At 42.9% G+C, this 17,065-nt stretch overlaps 1 protein-coding gene across 1 annotated transcript in view; it reads right to left on the reverse strand.

Moving 5' to 3' along the window:
- Positions 1-321: 321 nt before the first annotated feature.
- The window catches only part of rab36 (RAB36, member RAS oncogene family), an 80,231-nt gene continuing 63,487 nt past the window's right edge, over positions 322-17,065 (reverse strand). Inside the window, exon 10 of the mRNA XM_063040920.1 lies at positions 322-5,391. Coding sequence (XP_062896990.1) covers positions 5,327-5,391 — 65 coding nt within the window. The 3' untranslated portion in view covers positions 322-5,326. The remainder of the gene's footprint in view (positions 5,392-17,065) is intronic.

Raw genomic sequence — 17,065 nt, forward strand, 5'->3', positions numbered from 1 at the left:
TTCATTCCCAGGATCATTCTCAACCTGGAGCCTATGGACCCTCTCCAATGACAGCACATCCTTTCTTAGGTAAGAGTTCAAAACTACTCGCAATACTCCATATATGGTCTGAGCAATGCCTTATAAAGCTTCAGCATTACATCCTTGATTTTATATTCTAGTTCTCTTGAAATTAATGCTAATATTCTACTTGGCTTCCTTACTACTGTTACGTACCCCGTAACTGGGTTGCCAAACCAGCAGAAATGGATCACTCAGTTGGAGTCTGGAGTACTAGAACTAAGAAAGTTTTATTAAAGAAACAAGCGACACAGTAATCGAAAGGATAATAAATGCAACAGTTCAACAATGATAACCACACATGTGCACAGAATTAAGATAACAGCATCAATCAAGCTCTATCATTGTCTAGGGGTAAATGACCAAATTTCAAAATGACTCAAAGTTCAGTCCAGTTAATAGTTCAGTTTGCAGTAATCGTTGCCATGGCGATGGACAAGGCGGGGGAAGAGAGCAATAGAACAGGAACAACTGATCATTCAGAACGGCTTCACTCACAGACCGGCGAGATTGCTCACAAGCAACTTTTGGGCGGGTCCTTGGTGATGTCACCTGAGGTCACCGACTGTGACCCCTCCTCCAGATGCAGTCGATCCTCTGCAGTGAACCCGGCACCCAGGCAAGGGCGGACACACACCGGGTTCCCGCTGATCGTACCTTTCCACCCTGGTCGTTGTCTGATACTTCTCACCCACTCGTGAGAGGCGCACCGCTTCCAGGGTCTCGTTACCTCGGGTGGCGTGTGTGTCTGTCTTAGCGAACCTGTCCCTTTTTATCCCCCTGCTGGGGCATCGCCTGTCCATCACTTCAAACAGTTCAGGGTTCAAAGGGGGAGCTGCTCCAGACAGCTCTCTCTCTCCCATGTCCCTTCATTACACATCTCCAGACGCTGCTCCATTGTTCCTTATCTCTCCTTCCCCTGAGGGCAGGTGGCAGACCACTTGCTGATGTCACTGATGCTAACCTAGGCCAGCAAACATCTTAATTTATGTGTATTCTCGTAACACTACCAACTCACACTGCAAGTTAACATTTCGGGAATCCTGTACAAGGACTTCCAAATCCCTTTACACTTGCAATTTCTGAATTCCTTCCCCTCCTTTGGGAATATCCTTCTTGTAACAGTGTGCCTAATTCTGTTAGAATTTTATAGCTTTCAATGTGATCCCCTCTCATTCTAACACTACTGAACTTAAGCCAAATCAACCCACATTCTCTTTATACATCGATCCTGCCATCCCAGAAATCAGTCACTGTACACCCTCCATAGTAGGGGCATCCTTCCTCAGATAAGGAGATAAGAAGTGTACATACACATTGTTCAGTGCGCTTTCATCAATGGCCTACATTAGAAACTGCTTAAAATTTCCCTAGTGTTACATAGAATTCTATGTTTCTAAGCTCCATGTACCTATCTAAGAGGCTCTTAAAAGACCCTATTGTATCCGCTTCCACCATCACTGCCGGCAGTGCATTCCATGCATCCACCACTCTCTGCGTGAAAAACCTACCCCTGACACCCCCTCTGTACCTATTTCCAAGCCCCTGGACTCAAATTCTCTGCCACAAAGGCCAACATACCATTTGCTTTTCTATCTGCCTGCTGCACCTGCACATTTACACCCATCACTAGGGTACATGAACAAGTGGGTCTCCTTGTAACCCCCACTTTCCTAATCTATCTTGGAGGACAGCACAGAGACACTCCTGTAATCACTCCTTCTCTGTGATTACTACTCTACCTACCGGTGTTCTGTACTTTTTCTCCCTGTGCAGCCATGACAGCCTCAGACACAGAATCAGGTTGAGACGTGACAGCCTCAGACTCAGAATCAGGTTGATTATCTCTGTCGTATGTCATGAAATTCGTAGTTTTGCGGCAGCAATACAGTGCAAGGCATAAATGTTATCAGTGTAAAAAAAGCAATAGCAAGATATTGTTATGGGTTCATCAATGTTTGGCCCAAGGTAGAACCTCAGTGTTGTCGACGATCCAAAGTGGGTTCATTTGCAGTTCCAGCTGCACAATGTGGTCAGTCAGGAGCTGCAAATGGATGCGCTTCCTATAAGCATGGTGACCTGGGAGACAAGTTGCTAATTTCACAAGAGACTATTCCATTCCAAACACTTCCTGCTACAATCCTGAGTCCCAACATTTACTTCAGAGAATGAAAGATGTATTAAAAGGTAGAAATACCCATTTGTTGCTTCTTACCGAACAACTGTCTCCCCTTGGAATGCACTACTCTTTGAACTGTGATGTTCCTCACAGTCTCTTTGAATGCATGAGGGTCTGCATTTCCTTCCTCCAAACCTCTCACTGCCCACTGGCACTCAACAACCTGTTAATGGTTAACTTCAATCCTTCACCCTTAATTATGTTCAATTGTAAAAATTGCAGTTGAGAAATAGTGTCTAAATATAAACTTGGTTTAATTTTTCAAAATCAGTAAAAAAGTATGAATTCTGTTAAAAGATGAATGCAACTAAACAGAAAGTTAAATGATATTCCATTTCAATTTGTCATCTTTGACATCAAATCCCTGATCTCACAGGAATATATTACTTACCAGTCTTTGCTAAGTAAATGATTTTAATGTAATTAAAACACTTTTTCTAAAGTTTCTACTCTCCTCCAAAAAGTATCACGGATATCAGTGTCTCTTACTGCTTCCTCGCACTTCAGCCATGATTGAGTTTCACCAGTGAATGTTGATAGGCGACAGACAACACAATCCCCAAGCACATGGACTTTCCATCCCTTGTTAGAAATTGGAAGCATTGTTATTTTGCTCTCCCAATCCTGCCATACCACTACGGTGATAAAGCCCTACCACTGTCTCTGCTGCCAAACACTTACTTAGCATTGAGTTTAATGCCGTGCCAGCTGGTACAGTTTATCAGGAGATAGGAAGCATCCAAACGTTAACTCCAAGGCAATATTCATATCCTCAGCTATGGAAATTCAATCTTGGAAGACTAGCTAACACAGTTTCACCAGTTTTCAACCAGTATTCACCAGCTTGTCCAGATGTACTTTACTGCCATTAGGGATTTGGAAACAGACTTTTTCAAACTGTTTGGCCTCTACACTCCAAATTAAAACACTGAAACCTGTTAACATCAGCAACTGATGGACTTAAAATTCAAATGTGGTTGTGAAATTCCACACTGTGTAATCACATGGAAAGAAATCAGAATCAGATCAGATTTAATATCACTGGCATATGTTGTGAAATTTGTTAACTTCACAGCAGCAGGACAATGAAACACATGATAAATATAGAGAAAAATACTGAATTACAGTAAGTATATATCTATTCAATAGTTAAGATAAATAGTGCAAAAACATTTAGAAATCTGATGGCAGATAGGAAGAAGCTGTTCCTGAATCGCTGAGCGTGTGCCGTCAGCTTCTGTACCTTCTACCTGATGGTGGCAGTGAGAAGAGGGCATGTCCTAGTAGAAAGCTTATATATGTATATTGCTAGGCTTACAGAAAGTTTTACTTTCATTGAAGTTTACTAGTGTAGTGTGTTACTGCAAATGTTCAAGTAGGTTCTTAAGCAAAGACAGAAAATGTTGCAGAATACAGTATTTTGATTTACCAAATTTTTTGATTTAAATTTTCAATTGCCTTGAGGTCTCCCTGTGTAATCCTTGACTTCAGTGGTGTCATTTGCCATAAAGTGGCCAATATTGTTGAACTTGTCATCTGCCACTCATCTCTGATTTGATTTTTGGATTGTAACCCTAAATAATACAGATGAAAAATGGAAGGAACCATAGATAATAATGTTGTAGAGCTTGTACTGACACAAAGGTTTTGCTGACTTCTTTAACATTTCATGATACTAAGAGGCTGTCTTTTCACCTTCACAATTTCTTCAAAGCAGATCAGTAAATCAATTCTTGCAATAAAATTATATTCGTCTACATCTGTATTTTCATTAATACTTTGACAAAATCAAATTGATCAATGCAATCAGTCTTGAGACTCATAGCTGATTGAGTCTCTGGGCTTTTTTTTACAGTACCATATTACATTCTGTAGATGTTTAAGGGAGTAAAGTCTAGTAACTAGTCCTCAAGTGGGCAAATGGGATTAATATAGATGGTCAAAAAATGTTAGTATGGATGTGGTGAGCTGAAAAGTACTGTGCTTTATGATTCCATGAATGTCCAAAACTGAAGGCCTAATCACCTGAAATAGCCATCATATTTGTTATACAAGTGAAACATTTTACAAGCTCAGCATCCATTGTTAGAATTGCTCAATAACTATTAGCCCACCAAAGGACCTTCACTACAGGTTTTATAGAAACATAGAAAACCCACAGCACAATACAGACCGTTTGCCCACAAAGCTGTGCCGAACATGTCCTTACCTTAGAACTACTTAGGTTTACCCATAGCCCCCTATTTTTCTGAGCTCCATGTATCTGTCCAGGAGTCTCTTAAAGGACTCTTTCATTTCCGCCTCCACCACCGCCGCTGGTAGCCCATTGTACGCACTCACCACTCTCTGCGTAAAGAACTTACCCCTGACATCTCCACTGTACCTACTTCCAAGCACCTTAAAACTATGCCCTCTCGTGCTAGCCATTTCAGCCCTGGGAAAAAGCCTCTGACTATCCACACGATCAATGCCTCTTATCATCTTATATACCTCTATCAGGTCACCTCTTCATATTCTCTTGTCACTCACAAAACAAACATGATAGATTCCTGTTCTCAGAGAGGCATCTTTTGGATTTCAATCATTAAAATAACTTTGTCAATGATTAGGAGCAATACTTTTACAAAGATTACAAATAAAGAGCTTACAAACTTTGCCATCTTGCAAAATACTTACTGTTTTATAAAAGAGCAATTTCAATGATGTTTATTTATTACAGGCATTAAGTCAGACAGAGGTGTCCTTTGACATGAGTAGTTCAAGTTAGTAAATGATTGATTAGCAGAGCTAACCATTGCTTAAATTCTTGCGTTGTATATATTTGTAAAGTAATTACATTGATGTTATTAATGATTTTTTTCAGCTCATACAGGACAAATTTCATTTCAGAACATTTAGCTTGGTTTCTGAAGTTTCCAGTCATCCTAGAATTTTCCTATTTCTATAAATCACAAGTAATGCATGTCCTGACCTGACATCAGATTGCATTCTATGTAGGTGATGTCCTGAAACCCTGGACTTGTGAATGCAGGATACAAATTACACAGGGGGAAACAGTCAACGTCATACAAGGCTGGCAATTGAACTTCAGCAGCAGCTAGTAGTAGAGTTTGACGTGTTTTCCAAGTCTTCATCTGTGGCTCTTTCAATGCCTGTGTTTTAGAGGAAAAGAAATGTACACCAATTTGCAAGAGATTTTATATACTTCCCCTTTTAAAAATCCCGATTGCATTTTGTCCCTATCTTTAGATACATCATCTCTACATTTACTGTCTAGTTGACAGCTACCCAACTATGTGCACCCTCAATTGTTTCTTATAAATGTGTTAAGAATCAGAAGAGATTTTTTTTATTAGATATCCCTTCCTGTCCCCCATCCCTACTCCCTGTCATTTGGTTGATGATGGAGCAAACTGGGCCTTGACCACTTCATTACTATTGCTATTATATAGCAATTATATTATATTGCACTTCATTGCTATTACTGTATTATAATTCAGTAACTTTAGAAATGTCTGCAGGTTACTTTTTTTAAATTTCAAAATTTTTATTTGTTTTTTAAATAAAGAGAACATAGTATAAAGAGTTGTACAGTTCATAACAATTGTATCAAATGTACAATTTACACCTATGAAAGAAATGCACCCATAGTACAATCATGCTTTTGTTGCCTCCCTGCCCCAACACACTCCTCCCAATCCCCATCTCCAAGCCAGCACTGCATTAGCAAAAGGGGATTAAGCAGAGCCTTTGTCCCCACAGAGCTGGGTTGGTATAGAGAAGGTGTATTTTCCTAACACATAAACTGTTGTATGTTTACAAGTCTGGGTCCGTAGAATTTTACCGGGAAATGCTGGAGGTCAGGGAGTTATGTGCAGAGGAAAGGAAGAAAGTATGGACCTTTAGTTTGGCTGGGAATTCTGAAAATATTCAAGAAAGGGTCCCCACACCTTTTGGAACTTTAAGTCCAAGTTGAGAATTGAATAACGGATCTTCTCAAGGTGTAGACTGGACGTGATGTCCCTGAGCCACTGAGTGTGGGTAGGCGGGGCAGCATCCCTCCACCTGAGCAAGACTGCGTGCCTGGCCAACAGAGAGGCAAAAGACAGTGTACGACGTTTGGTTGGACTTAGAGGGAGAGTGTCCCCCTCTCCGGAGGTGCTGAAAAGAGCAATCAAAGGGTTAGGTTCCAAATTATAATTAAGTATTTGGGATAGAGTTTGGAGAACATCTTTCCAGTATTTTTCCAAGCTAGGGCATGTCCAGTACATGTGAATAAGGGAAGCCTCGCCCCTTTTGCATTTGTCACAGCAAGGATTAACATCTGGATAAATGCGAGATAATTTAGTTTTAGACATATAGGCCCTGTATACGACCTTGAACTGTAATAAACAGTGGCGGGCACATAAAGAGGTTGAGTTAACTAACTTAAAAACTGAATCCCACACATTGTCTGACAGTGAGAAATTTAAATCTTGCTCCCAGGCTGTGCTCCTCAGGACCACTAGCTTGTTGCAAATAGTAGATACTAGACCTTTGCGCAATGGATTCATGCAGAGAAACATATCAACGATGTTTGTGTTGGGTGCCTCAGGGAAGTTTGATATCAAAGGGCTGATAAAAAGTCTAATTTGCAAATATCTGAAGAAATGAGTGTTGGGTAGGTTAAACTTTGCAGACAGTTGTTCAAATGATGCAAAGCAGTTGTCTATAAAAAGATCTTTAAAGCGCCTGATGCCCTTTCTGTACCAGTCTTGAAATGTTGAATCATGTATAGAAGGCTGGAAGAGATGATTATATAGAATAGGACTTGAAACAGAGAAGCCATGGAGACCACTATGCTTTCTGAATTAAGCCCATACTCTCAGGGTGTGCCTGATAATTGGATTAACAATTGGTTTAGGCATAAGAAAAGGGAGTGCAGATCCACGAAGTGCAGAGATAGAGAAATTTAAGACAACGTATATTAGCGGAAATTGGGCAAAGCCATGCCCCGAACACTTTTAGATTTTTGAAGATGGACTTTATTCAGTCGGGGATGCTTGCCCTTCCATAAGTAGGATGATATCACTGAGTCTAACGAGTCAAAGAAGGCTTTAGGAATGAAAGTTCGTAATGGATTGAAAAAGGTATCAGAATTTAGGAAGAATGTTCATTTTGACAACATTAATTCGGCCCATCAGGGACATGGACAGGGGTGACCAATGTACTAGGCTCTGTTTTGTATGATTTAACAAATAAATGAAATTTTCTCCAAAAAAGTGTATGTTTCCTTGTTACTGTGACACCAAGGTAAGTAAATTGGTTACTCAAACAACAGGAATTCTGCAGATGCTGGAAATTCAAGCAACATACATCAAAGTTGCTGGTGAACGCAGCAGGCCAAGCAGCATCTATAGGAAGAGGCGCAGTCGACGTTTCAGGCCGAGACCCTTCGTCAGGACTAACTGAAGGAAGAGTGAGTAAGGGATTTGAAAGCTGGAGGGGGAGGGGGAGATGCAAAATGATAGGAGAAGACAGGAGGGGGAGGGATAGAGCCGAGAGCTGGACAGGTGATAGGCAAAAGGGGATACGAGAGGATCATGGGACAGGAGGCCTAGGGAGAAAGACGGGGGGGGGGGACCCAGAGGATGGGCAAGAGGTATATTCAGAGGGACAGAGGGAGAAAAAGGAGAGTGAGAGAAAGAATGTGTGCATAAAAATGAGTAACAGCTGGGGTACGAGGGGGAGGTGGGGCCTAGCGGAAGTTAGAGAAGTCAATGTTCATGCCATCAGGTTGGAGGCTACCCAGACGGAATATAAGGTGTTGTTCCTCCAACCTGAGTGTGGCTTCATCTTTACAGTAGAGGAGGCCGTGGATAGACATGTCAGAATGGGAATGGGATGTGGAATTAAAATGTGTGGCCACTGGGAGATCCTGCTTTCTCTGGCGGACAGAGCGTAGATGTTCAGCAAAGCGGTCTCCCAGTCTGCGTCGGGTCTCACCAATATATAAAAGGCCACATCGGGAGCACCGGATGCAGTATATCACCCCAGTCGACTCACAGGTGAAGTGATGCCTCACCTGGAAGGACTGTTTGGGGCCCTGAATGGTGGTAAGGGAGGAAGTGTAAGGGCATGTGTAGCACTTGTTCCGCTTACACGGATAAGTGCCAGGAGGGAGATCAGTGGGGAGGGATGGGGGGGACGAATGGACAAGGGAGTTGTGTAGGGAGCGATCCCTGCGGAATGCAGAGAGAGGGGGGGAGGGAAAGATGTGCTTAGTGGTGGGATCCCGTTGGAGGTGGCGGAAGTTACGGAGAATAATATGTTGGACCCGGAGGCTGGTGGGGTGGTAGGTGAGGACCAGGGGAACCCTATTCCTAGTGGGGTGGTGGGAGGATGGAGTGAGAGCAGATGTACGTGAAATGGAGGAGATGTGTTTAAGAGCAGAGTTGATAGTGGAGGAAGGGAAGCCCCTTTCTTTAAAAAATGAAGACATCTCCCTCGTCCTAGAATGAAAAGCCTCATCCTGAGAGCAGATGCGGCGGAGACGGAGGAATTGCGAGAAGGGGATGGCGTTTTTGCAAGAGACAGGGTGAGAAGAGGAATAGTCCAGATAGCTGTGAGAGTCAGTAGGCTTATAGTAGATATCAGTGGATAAGCTGTCTCCAGAGACAGAGACAGAAAGATCTAGAAAGGGGAGGGAGGTGTCGGAAATAGACCAGGTAAACTTGAGGGCAGGGTGAAAGTTGGAGGCAAAGTTAATAAAGTCAACGAGTTCTGCATGCGTGCAGGAAGCAGCGCCAATGCAGTCGTCGATATAGCGAAGGAAAAGTGGGGGACAGATACCAGAATAGGCACGGAACATAGATAGTTCCACAAACCCAACAAAAAGGCAGGCATAGCTAGGACCCATACGGGTGCCCATAGCTACACCTTTAGTTTGGAGGAAATGGGAGGAGCAAAAGGAGAAATTATTAAGAGTAAGGACTAATTCCGCTAGACGGAGCAGAGTGGTGGTAGAGGGGAACTGATTAGGTCTGGAATCCAAAAAGAAGCGTAGAGCTTTGAGACCTTCCTGATGGGGGATGGAAGTATATAAGGACTGGACATCCATGGTGAAAATAAAGCGGTGGGGGCCAGGGAACTTAAAATCATCGAAAAGTTTAAGAGCGTGAGAAGTGTCACGAACATAGGTCGGAAGGGATTGAACAAGGGGTGATAAAACAGTGTCGAGGTATGCACCTGCCCCACCGAACTCGTTTCTGCATACCTCGACACTGTTTTATCACCCCTTGTTCAATCCCTTCCGACCTATGTTCGTGACACTTCTCACGCTCTTAAACTTTTCGATGATTTTAAGTTCCCTGGCCCCCACCGCTTTATTTTCACCATGGATGTCCAGTCCTTATATACTTCCATCCCCCATCAGGAAGGTCTCAAAGCTCTACGCTTCTTTTTGGATTCCAGACCTAATCAGTTCCCCTCTACCACCACTCTGCTCCGTCTAGCGGAATTAGTCCTTACTCTTAATAATTTCTCCTTTTGCTCCTCCCATTTCCTCCAAACTAAAGGTGTAGCTATGGGCACCCGTATGGGTCCTAGCTATGCCTGCCTTTTTGTTGGGTTTGTGGAACTATCTATGTTCCGTGCCTATTCTGGTATCTGTCCCCCACTTTTCCTTCGCTATATCGACGACTGCATTGGCGCTGCTTCCTGCACGCATGCAGAACTCGTTGACTTTATTAACTTTGCCTCCAACTTTCACCCTGCCCTCAAGTTTACCTGGTCTATTTCCGACACCTCCCTCCCCTTTCTAGATCTTTCTGTCTCTGTCTCTGGAGACAGCTTATCCACTGATATCTACTATAAGCCTACTGACTCTCACAGCTATCTGGACTATTCCTCTTCTCACCCTGTCTCTTGCAAAAACGCCATCCCCTTCTCGCAATTCCTCCGTCTCCGCCGCATCTGCTCTCAGGATGAGGCTTTTCATTCTAGGACGAGGGAGATGTCTTCATTTTTTAAAGAAAGGGGCTTCCCTTCCTCCACTATCAACTCTGCTCTTAAACACATCTCCTCCATTTCACGTACATCTGCTCTCACTCCATCCTCCCACCACCCCACTAGGAATAGGGTTCCCCTGGTCCTCACCTACCACCCCACCAGCCTCCGGGTCCAACATATTATTCTCCGTAACTTCCGCCACCTCCAACGGGATCCCACCACTAAGCACATCTTTCCCTCCCCCCTCTCTCTGCATTCCGCAGGGATCGCTCCCTACACAACTCCCTTGTCCATTCGTCCCCCCCATCCCTCCCCACTGATCTCCCTCCTGGCACTTATCCGTGTAAGCGGAACAAGTGCTACACATGCCCTTACACTTCCTCCCTTACCACCATTCAGGGCCCCAAACAGTCCTTCCAGGTGAGGCATCACTTCACCTGTGAGTCGACTGGGGTGATATACTGCATCCGGTGCTCCCGATGTGGCCTTTTATATATTGGTGAGACCCGACGCAGACTGGGAGACCGCTTTGCTGAACATCTACGCTCTGTCCGCCAGAGAAAGCAGGATCTCCCAGTGGCCACACATTTTAATTCCACATCCCATTCCCATTCTGACATGTCTATCCACGGCCTCCTCTACTGTAAAGATGAAGCCACACTCAGGTTGGAGGAACAACACCTTATATTCCGTCTGGGTAGCCTCCAACCTGATGGCATGAACATTGACTTCTCTAACTTCCGCTAGGCCCCACCTCCCCCTCATACCCCAGCTGTTACTCATTTTTATGCACACATTCTTTCTCTCACTCTCCTTTTTCTCCCTCTGTCCCTCTGAATATACCTCTTGCCCATCCTCTGGGTCACCGCCCCCCCGTCTTTCTCCCTAGGCCTCCTGTCCCATGATCCTCTCGTATCCCCTTTTGCCTATCACCTGTCCAGCTCTCGGCTCTATCCCTCCCCCTCCTGTCTTCTCCTATCATTTTGCATCTCCCCCTCCCCCTCCAGCTTTCAAATCCCTTACTCACTCTTCCTTCAGTTAGTCCTGACGAAGGGTCTCGGCCTGAAACGTCGACTGCGCCTCTTCCTATAGATGCTGCTTGGCCTGCTGCATTCACCAGCAACTTTGATGTATGTTGCTTAAATTGGTTACTCACTACCTTAAAAGGGAGGTTATGGAACTCTGATGCTTGTGCTTCTGCATTTATTGGAAAAAGTTTGCTCTTGTGTAAATTAAGTTTGTAACCTGAAACCTGGCTAAATTTATTAAGGAGTGAGAACATGGGGGTTAAGGAGGTGATCGGGTTTGATATAAAAAGTAAAAGATCGACAGCATAATGGGAGACTTTGTGCTCAACTCTCTCCCTCCAAATCCCCGTCAGATCCACTCAACTGCGGAACGCAATCACCAGTGGCTGTATGGCCAGATCAAAACGTAAAGGGCTTAAAGGGCACCCTTGACGGGTTCCACGTTTGAGGTTGAAAGGTTGGGATTGCTGAGAGTTGGTCAAAACAGAGGCAGTGGGACGCGGATATAACAGTTTAATCCATCTGACAAAACTTGGTCCAAAATCAAATTTTTCTAAAACAGCAAAGAGGTAATTCCATTCCACACAGTCGAACGCTTTTTCTGTGTCTAAGGAAATGACACATTCAGGGATCCTATCTGAAGGTGAATATAAAATATTTAATAAATGGTGTATGTTAAAAAAGGGGAGGTAGTTTTTGACAAAACCAGTTTGGTCTTCAGAAATAATTGAGGGTAGGATGTTCTCCAGTCTACGGGCTAAAACTTTAGCTAAGATTTTGACAGACAGATTGGCCTGTATGAGGAGCACTCTGTTGAATCTTTGCCTCTCTTCGCTAGAAGAATGATGCATGTCTCATTAAATGATGCTGGCAGTTTACCTTGTTTAAATGAATCAGATAGAACCAAGGTTAGTTGAGGTAAGAGCAGTGACGAAAATAATTTGAAGAATTCTACAGGGAACCCGTCGGGTCCTGGAGATTTATCAGTCTGCTGTAACGAGATGGCTGAGGCTATTTCCTCTAATGATATTGGCTCATTCAGTCTCATTTTGAGATCAGGAGAAAGTGTGGGGATATTTAAGCTGTTTAAAAAGTTCTTGACCAAAATGTTATCATTTGGGGATTCAGAAGTGTAAAGTTGGGAGTAAAAATTCCTGAAAGTGTCGTTGATTTCAGGATGATTCCAGGTGATGCTTCCATTTTCCATTTGAATTTTTGTAATGTGTTGTTCGGCTTTCAGGCCCCTTAATTAGTTGGCTAAAAATTTACCAGATTTGTCACCACGGATATAGAACCGGCTCTTGCTCTCCAAAAGTAGACGTTCAATTGAGTGAGTGGAAATAAGATCAAATTTAGTTTGAAGTTCCACATGTTTTTTGTACAGCTCCGGATTTTTAATTTGAGCATATTGTTGGTTTATTTCTTTAACTTGATTGGCCAGATCTAGTCATTCTTTATGGATCTTTCTTTTCATGTTCGCAGTGTAGGAAATTATTTGACCCCTAAGGTATGCTTTCAAAGTGTCCCAAACAACCAGGCTTGAGGTTTCAGGTGACATATTGGTATTAAGAAAAAAGATTATCTGGTCCTCCATAAATTTTACAAAATCATTAATTGACAGTAAAGTCTAATTAAAATGCCAATGCTCATTTATTTGAGGAAGGCCAGGAAGAATTATAGACAGGACAACCAGAGCGTGGTCTGATATCACTATACTCAGAAGTAGTCAATTCTAGAAAAGGTGAGAAGAAAGAATATTCTCTCTTATCTGGGTCGAGAAAGCGTCATACGTCAGAGATGCCATTGCTGGAGAGGAAGGACTGAATTAATGAGGCAGATTTGATTAGTACTCTGGGAATAGGAAACAGTCGATCCAGCACTGGATCTAACCAACAGTTGAAGTCTCCACCTAGTATGAGAGAGTATGAACTCAGATCAGGCAGCGCAGAAAAAAAATGTTCAAAGAAGTCCACGTCATCCGAGTTAGGAGTATATATATTAGCCAACACTACCAATGTATTATATAATTTCCCCGAAACAATGACAAAACGGCCGTTTGTATCTGATATAGTATTGTGGCGCTCAAAGGAAACTTTGATTTATGAGAATTGAGACCCCCCCCTGGCTTTAGCCTGATTAGTGGAGTGAAAGTTCTGCCCCGCCCATCGTGATATAAGACAGGAATTGTCAGAACTGCGAATGTGTTTCTTGTAGAAATGCAATTGCTATATTAAACTGTTTGAGATGCGAGAATACCTTCCTTCTTTTAACAGGGTGATTCAGCCCCTTGACATTCCAGCTTACAAAATTTAATGGACTAACCATTCTCGTTTAAAAGAGATACAGGATACAGGCATAAGCAGTGTCAAGATTTCAGGTATCAGCTCTGAGGCAAAAATGTCAAACAAAGAGAAACAGGGCATAAATAAATCCTGTATAACAAGGACTTCTAAGGGTTCTTAAAAGTACTGGCATTGGAGTACCCTTCCCCCACCCCCCCAACCCACAATAAGACAGCTGCCAGAGAGCACAGCAGCAAGCTTGTAAGAACAATAATCATCCAACAGTACAACTTCCTGTCACTCGTAGCATCGTTTTCAGCTCCGTTATTGATATTTAAAGGAAACATTAAGGATTCAACACTCCTAAAATGACATTGTGCTTAGTGAGAGATAAAACAAATCCCCCAAAGTTTATTAAACATCGCTGTGAAAAATGAACCATAAAACAGAAATATAAACTGATATTTGAAGAAAAAAAATAAACAGACTTTATCCAGTGCTCTTTCCACGAAAGGTTGTAGAGTTCACTGAATTAAAGGTAAAAGAAAATACTCTCTCAAGAGAGCAGTCTGAATGAATATTATTTCACCTATCGTAGTAGTCAGTACCTAACCTGGCCAAGCCAGACCAGACCTCGCTGTCCAAGCACTGCTAACGTTACCTGGCAGAGGGTATGGGAGAAAAGTATTTTATGAAGAATTTGGTGTAGTGGGGAGACTGTCAATGCATTTCCGTGCATTGTCTACCGAACGTAGCCACTTCTTATCACCACTGGGAAGTGTGATACGGAGCCATGCAAGGTATAGTAGAGAAGGCCTGAGTCCTCAGTTGTATAGTTCCATCACTACTTCTCTGTGCTCGGCTCGCAGGCTCAAAACTTCGGGAGGGTAGTCCTCCACAGCCCAAATCTGCTGGCCGCGCTATTCTAGCTTCCCTCTCCACCGGGCCCCTCTAACCAGGAGATCTTTAAGCTCGTAGTGATGCAGACGAAGAATAACCGGGCGTGGTCTCTGCCCTGGGGCTGGTTTAGCTGCTAGTGAACGGTAGGCTCTATCAATCTCTGGCGGGGATGGGAGCATCTCCTTTCCGAAGATCTCACAAAGCAGACTGGAAAAAATTCAATAGGACGCCCGCCTTTGATAGACTCCGGCAGGCCCAGGATGCGTAGGTTCTGCAGTCTGCTCCAACCCTCCAGGTCAGTAACTTTAGCTATTAGCTTGATATTGTTTTCACGTAAGCTGGTCCAGATGTTTTCCAGCTCACTGACACACTGGCTCAGGTCGTTCGTAGCGAGCTCGAGAGAGGGTAGGCACTGGGCTTGATCCTCCGCTTTGCATTGGATTTGGTTGAGTTTCGTTTCCAGCAAGACTGAAAGAAGATTTAATTTCGGCCGCTAATGCCTCACGCTGTTGGTCTAGCAGCGCGGAGATAGCCTCAACTGTCAAGCCAGCTCCCAAATCGTCTTTTTTTCCCGGATTTAGTACTCTTTGAGGTCATTGTGAAGCGAGCATAGTTGCAGGCAGGGGGAAGAGGAAAAAGTCCAACAGTTTGGTATGAGAAAAGGGGGAAGAAGGAGTGTGGAAGTAAAAAGTAGAACGGAGCGTCCATTCTCTGCAACTACTCCACGTGGTTGCCAACCGGAAGTCCCATCTGCAGGTTTCTTAACACAAATTAAAATTTATAGTCCTAGAGTAATCTTACTGGATTACAAAACCAGTGCAGAAGAAGAATATGGAAGTATTTTTCAACCTTATGGTTAAAAAGGAACTTATTGCAGATTTATACCATTGGATGTGGGTCTCAAAGTTACAATGCATAAATATTAATGTACACATACAGATTAATGTTCATACATATATATCTGAGAAAGCTTGACAAAAATAATAAATTCACTTTTATTTTCTTAGCTTTAAAGGCGACTTAAATAGTTGGCTCAAGTCCTATGGGAATAATGAACTTATTTACCCAGACAGAAAGTCCATGGCTATTCTCTAGGTTAAAGTTTAAATAGGATGAAAACCTGACAGAAGCCTCAGGAAATGGTTAAATTTATTATACCAATCATAGGATAGGTAAATTAAATTTTACTCAATGTCACCATTATAACTGTTCTGAAGTTCATGTTCATCTTCTCAGCTAAACCGCCAGTCCAACGTGCATCTAAGTGCTTTCAAAAGATTTGCATTATTCTCACACTGCATAATTCCAACACCAAATAAATACCTATAGTGAAATGTACGTAATTTATTAATGGCGAAGGGTCTCAGCCCGAAACGTCGACTGTACCTCTTCCTATAGATGCTGCCTGGCCTGCTGCGTTCACCAGCATTTTTTATGTGTGTAACTTATTAATATTTTGTTTTCCTAAAATTAAACCCATCCAAGTTGTAAAATTACCTTTTTTTCTTATTACTGTAATATCTCTAAATAAAAATAACTGTACAAAGTACCTTAATAAGGCAATCCAGTCTTGTCTAAAAGCTTGATGCTGGTAGTCATTTGATAATATCACAGTTGATCTTTATAATCAGCACCACCTTCGTACTTTAACCCTATACTCCTTAATTCTCAGTATCTCTAACATGAAGGGTAGTGTAGCGGTTAGCGCAATGGTACCACACCGCCAGCAACCCAGGTTCAATTCCACCTCTGTCTTAAACTAAGCAGTTTGCATGTTCTCCCGTCACTACGTGGGTTTCCTCCGGGTTCTCTGGTTTCTTCTCAGGTTCCGGGGATGCAGGGGTAAGTTAATTAGCCAGATGGGTGTAATTGAGCAACATGAGCTCATTGAGCCTGAAGAGCCTGTCACCATGCTGTGACTCTGAAAATATAAACCTAAACATTTATTGATCTATCTTGCATACACTCTTGTGACTGAGGCTCTACAACCAGATTCAGAGTCAACACTACCTTGATAAAGAAACTTCTTTGTTTCTGTCTTAAATGACTGAGAGTGTAGATGAGATTATGATGAAACTGGCTCCTGATAGAAATTCCAGCAGGGGAAATGGAATCCCCGTGTCTACCATGAGAACTTTGTATGAATCACAGAGATATTTTTTCTTTTTCCTAACATCAAAAGGGTACAGGCCTAACCTGCTTAGTCATTCTTCATGTGACAATCCTACTATACCAGGATCAATCTGGTAAATCTATGTTGGAGATTGGGAGATCGCTTCATTGAACATCTCACTCTGATCACCAGAACAAGCGGGATCTCCCAATGGCTGCCCATTTTAATTCCACTTCCCAATCCCATTCCGATATGTCCATCCATGGCCTCCTCCACTGCCATGATGAGGCCACACTTAGGTTGCAGGAACAACACCTTATATTCTATTTGGGCAACCTCCAACCTGATGGCATGAATATTGATTTCTCAAACTTCCAGTATTGACCCCCCTTCACTATTCCCCATCCACTTTTCCCTCTCTCAGCTTATCTCCTTGCCCATCCATCGCCTCCCTTTGGTGCTCCTCCCCCCACTTTTTCTTTCTTCCATGGCCGACCATCTCTTTCACCAATCA

This window comes from Mobula hypostoma, chromosome 2 (assembly GCF_963921235.1).
Source record: "Mobula hypostoma chromosome 2, sMobHyp1.1, whole genome shotgun sequence".
Lineage (NCBI taxonomy): Eukaryota > Metazoa > Chordata > Chondrichthyes > Myliobatiformes > Myliobatidae > Mobula > Mobula hypostoma.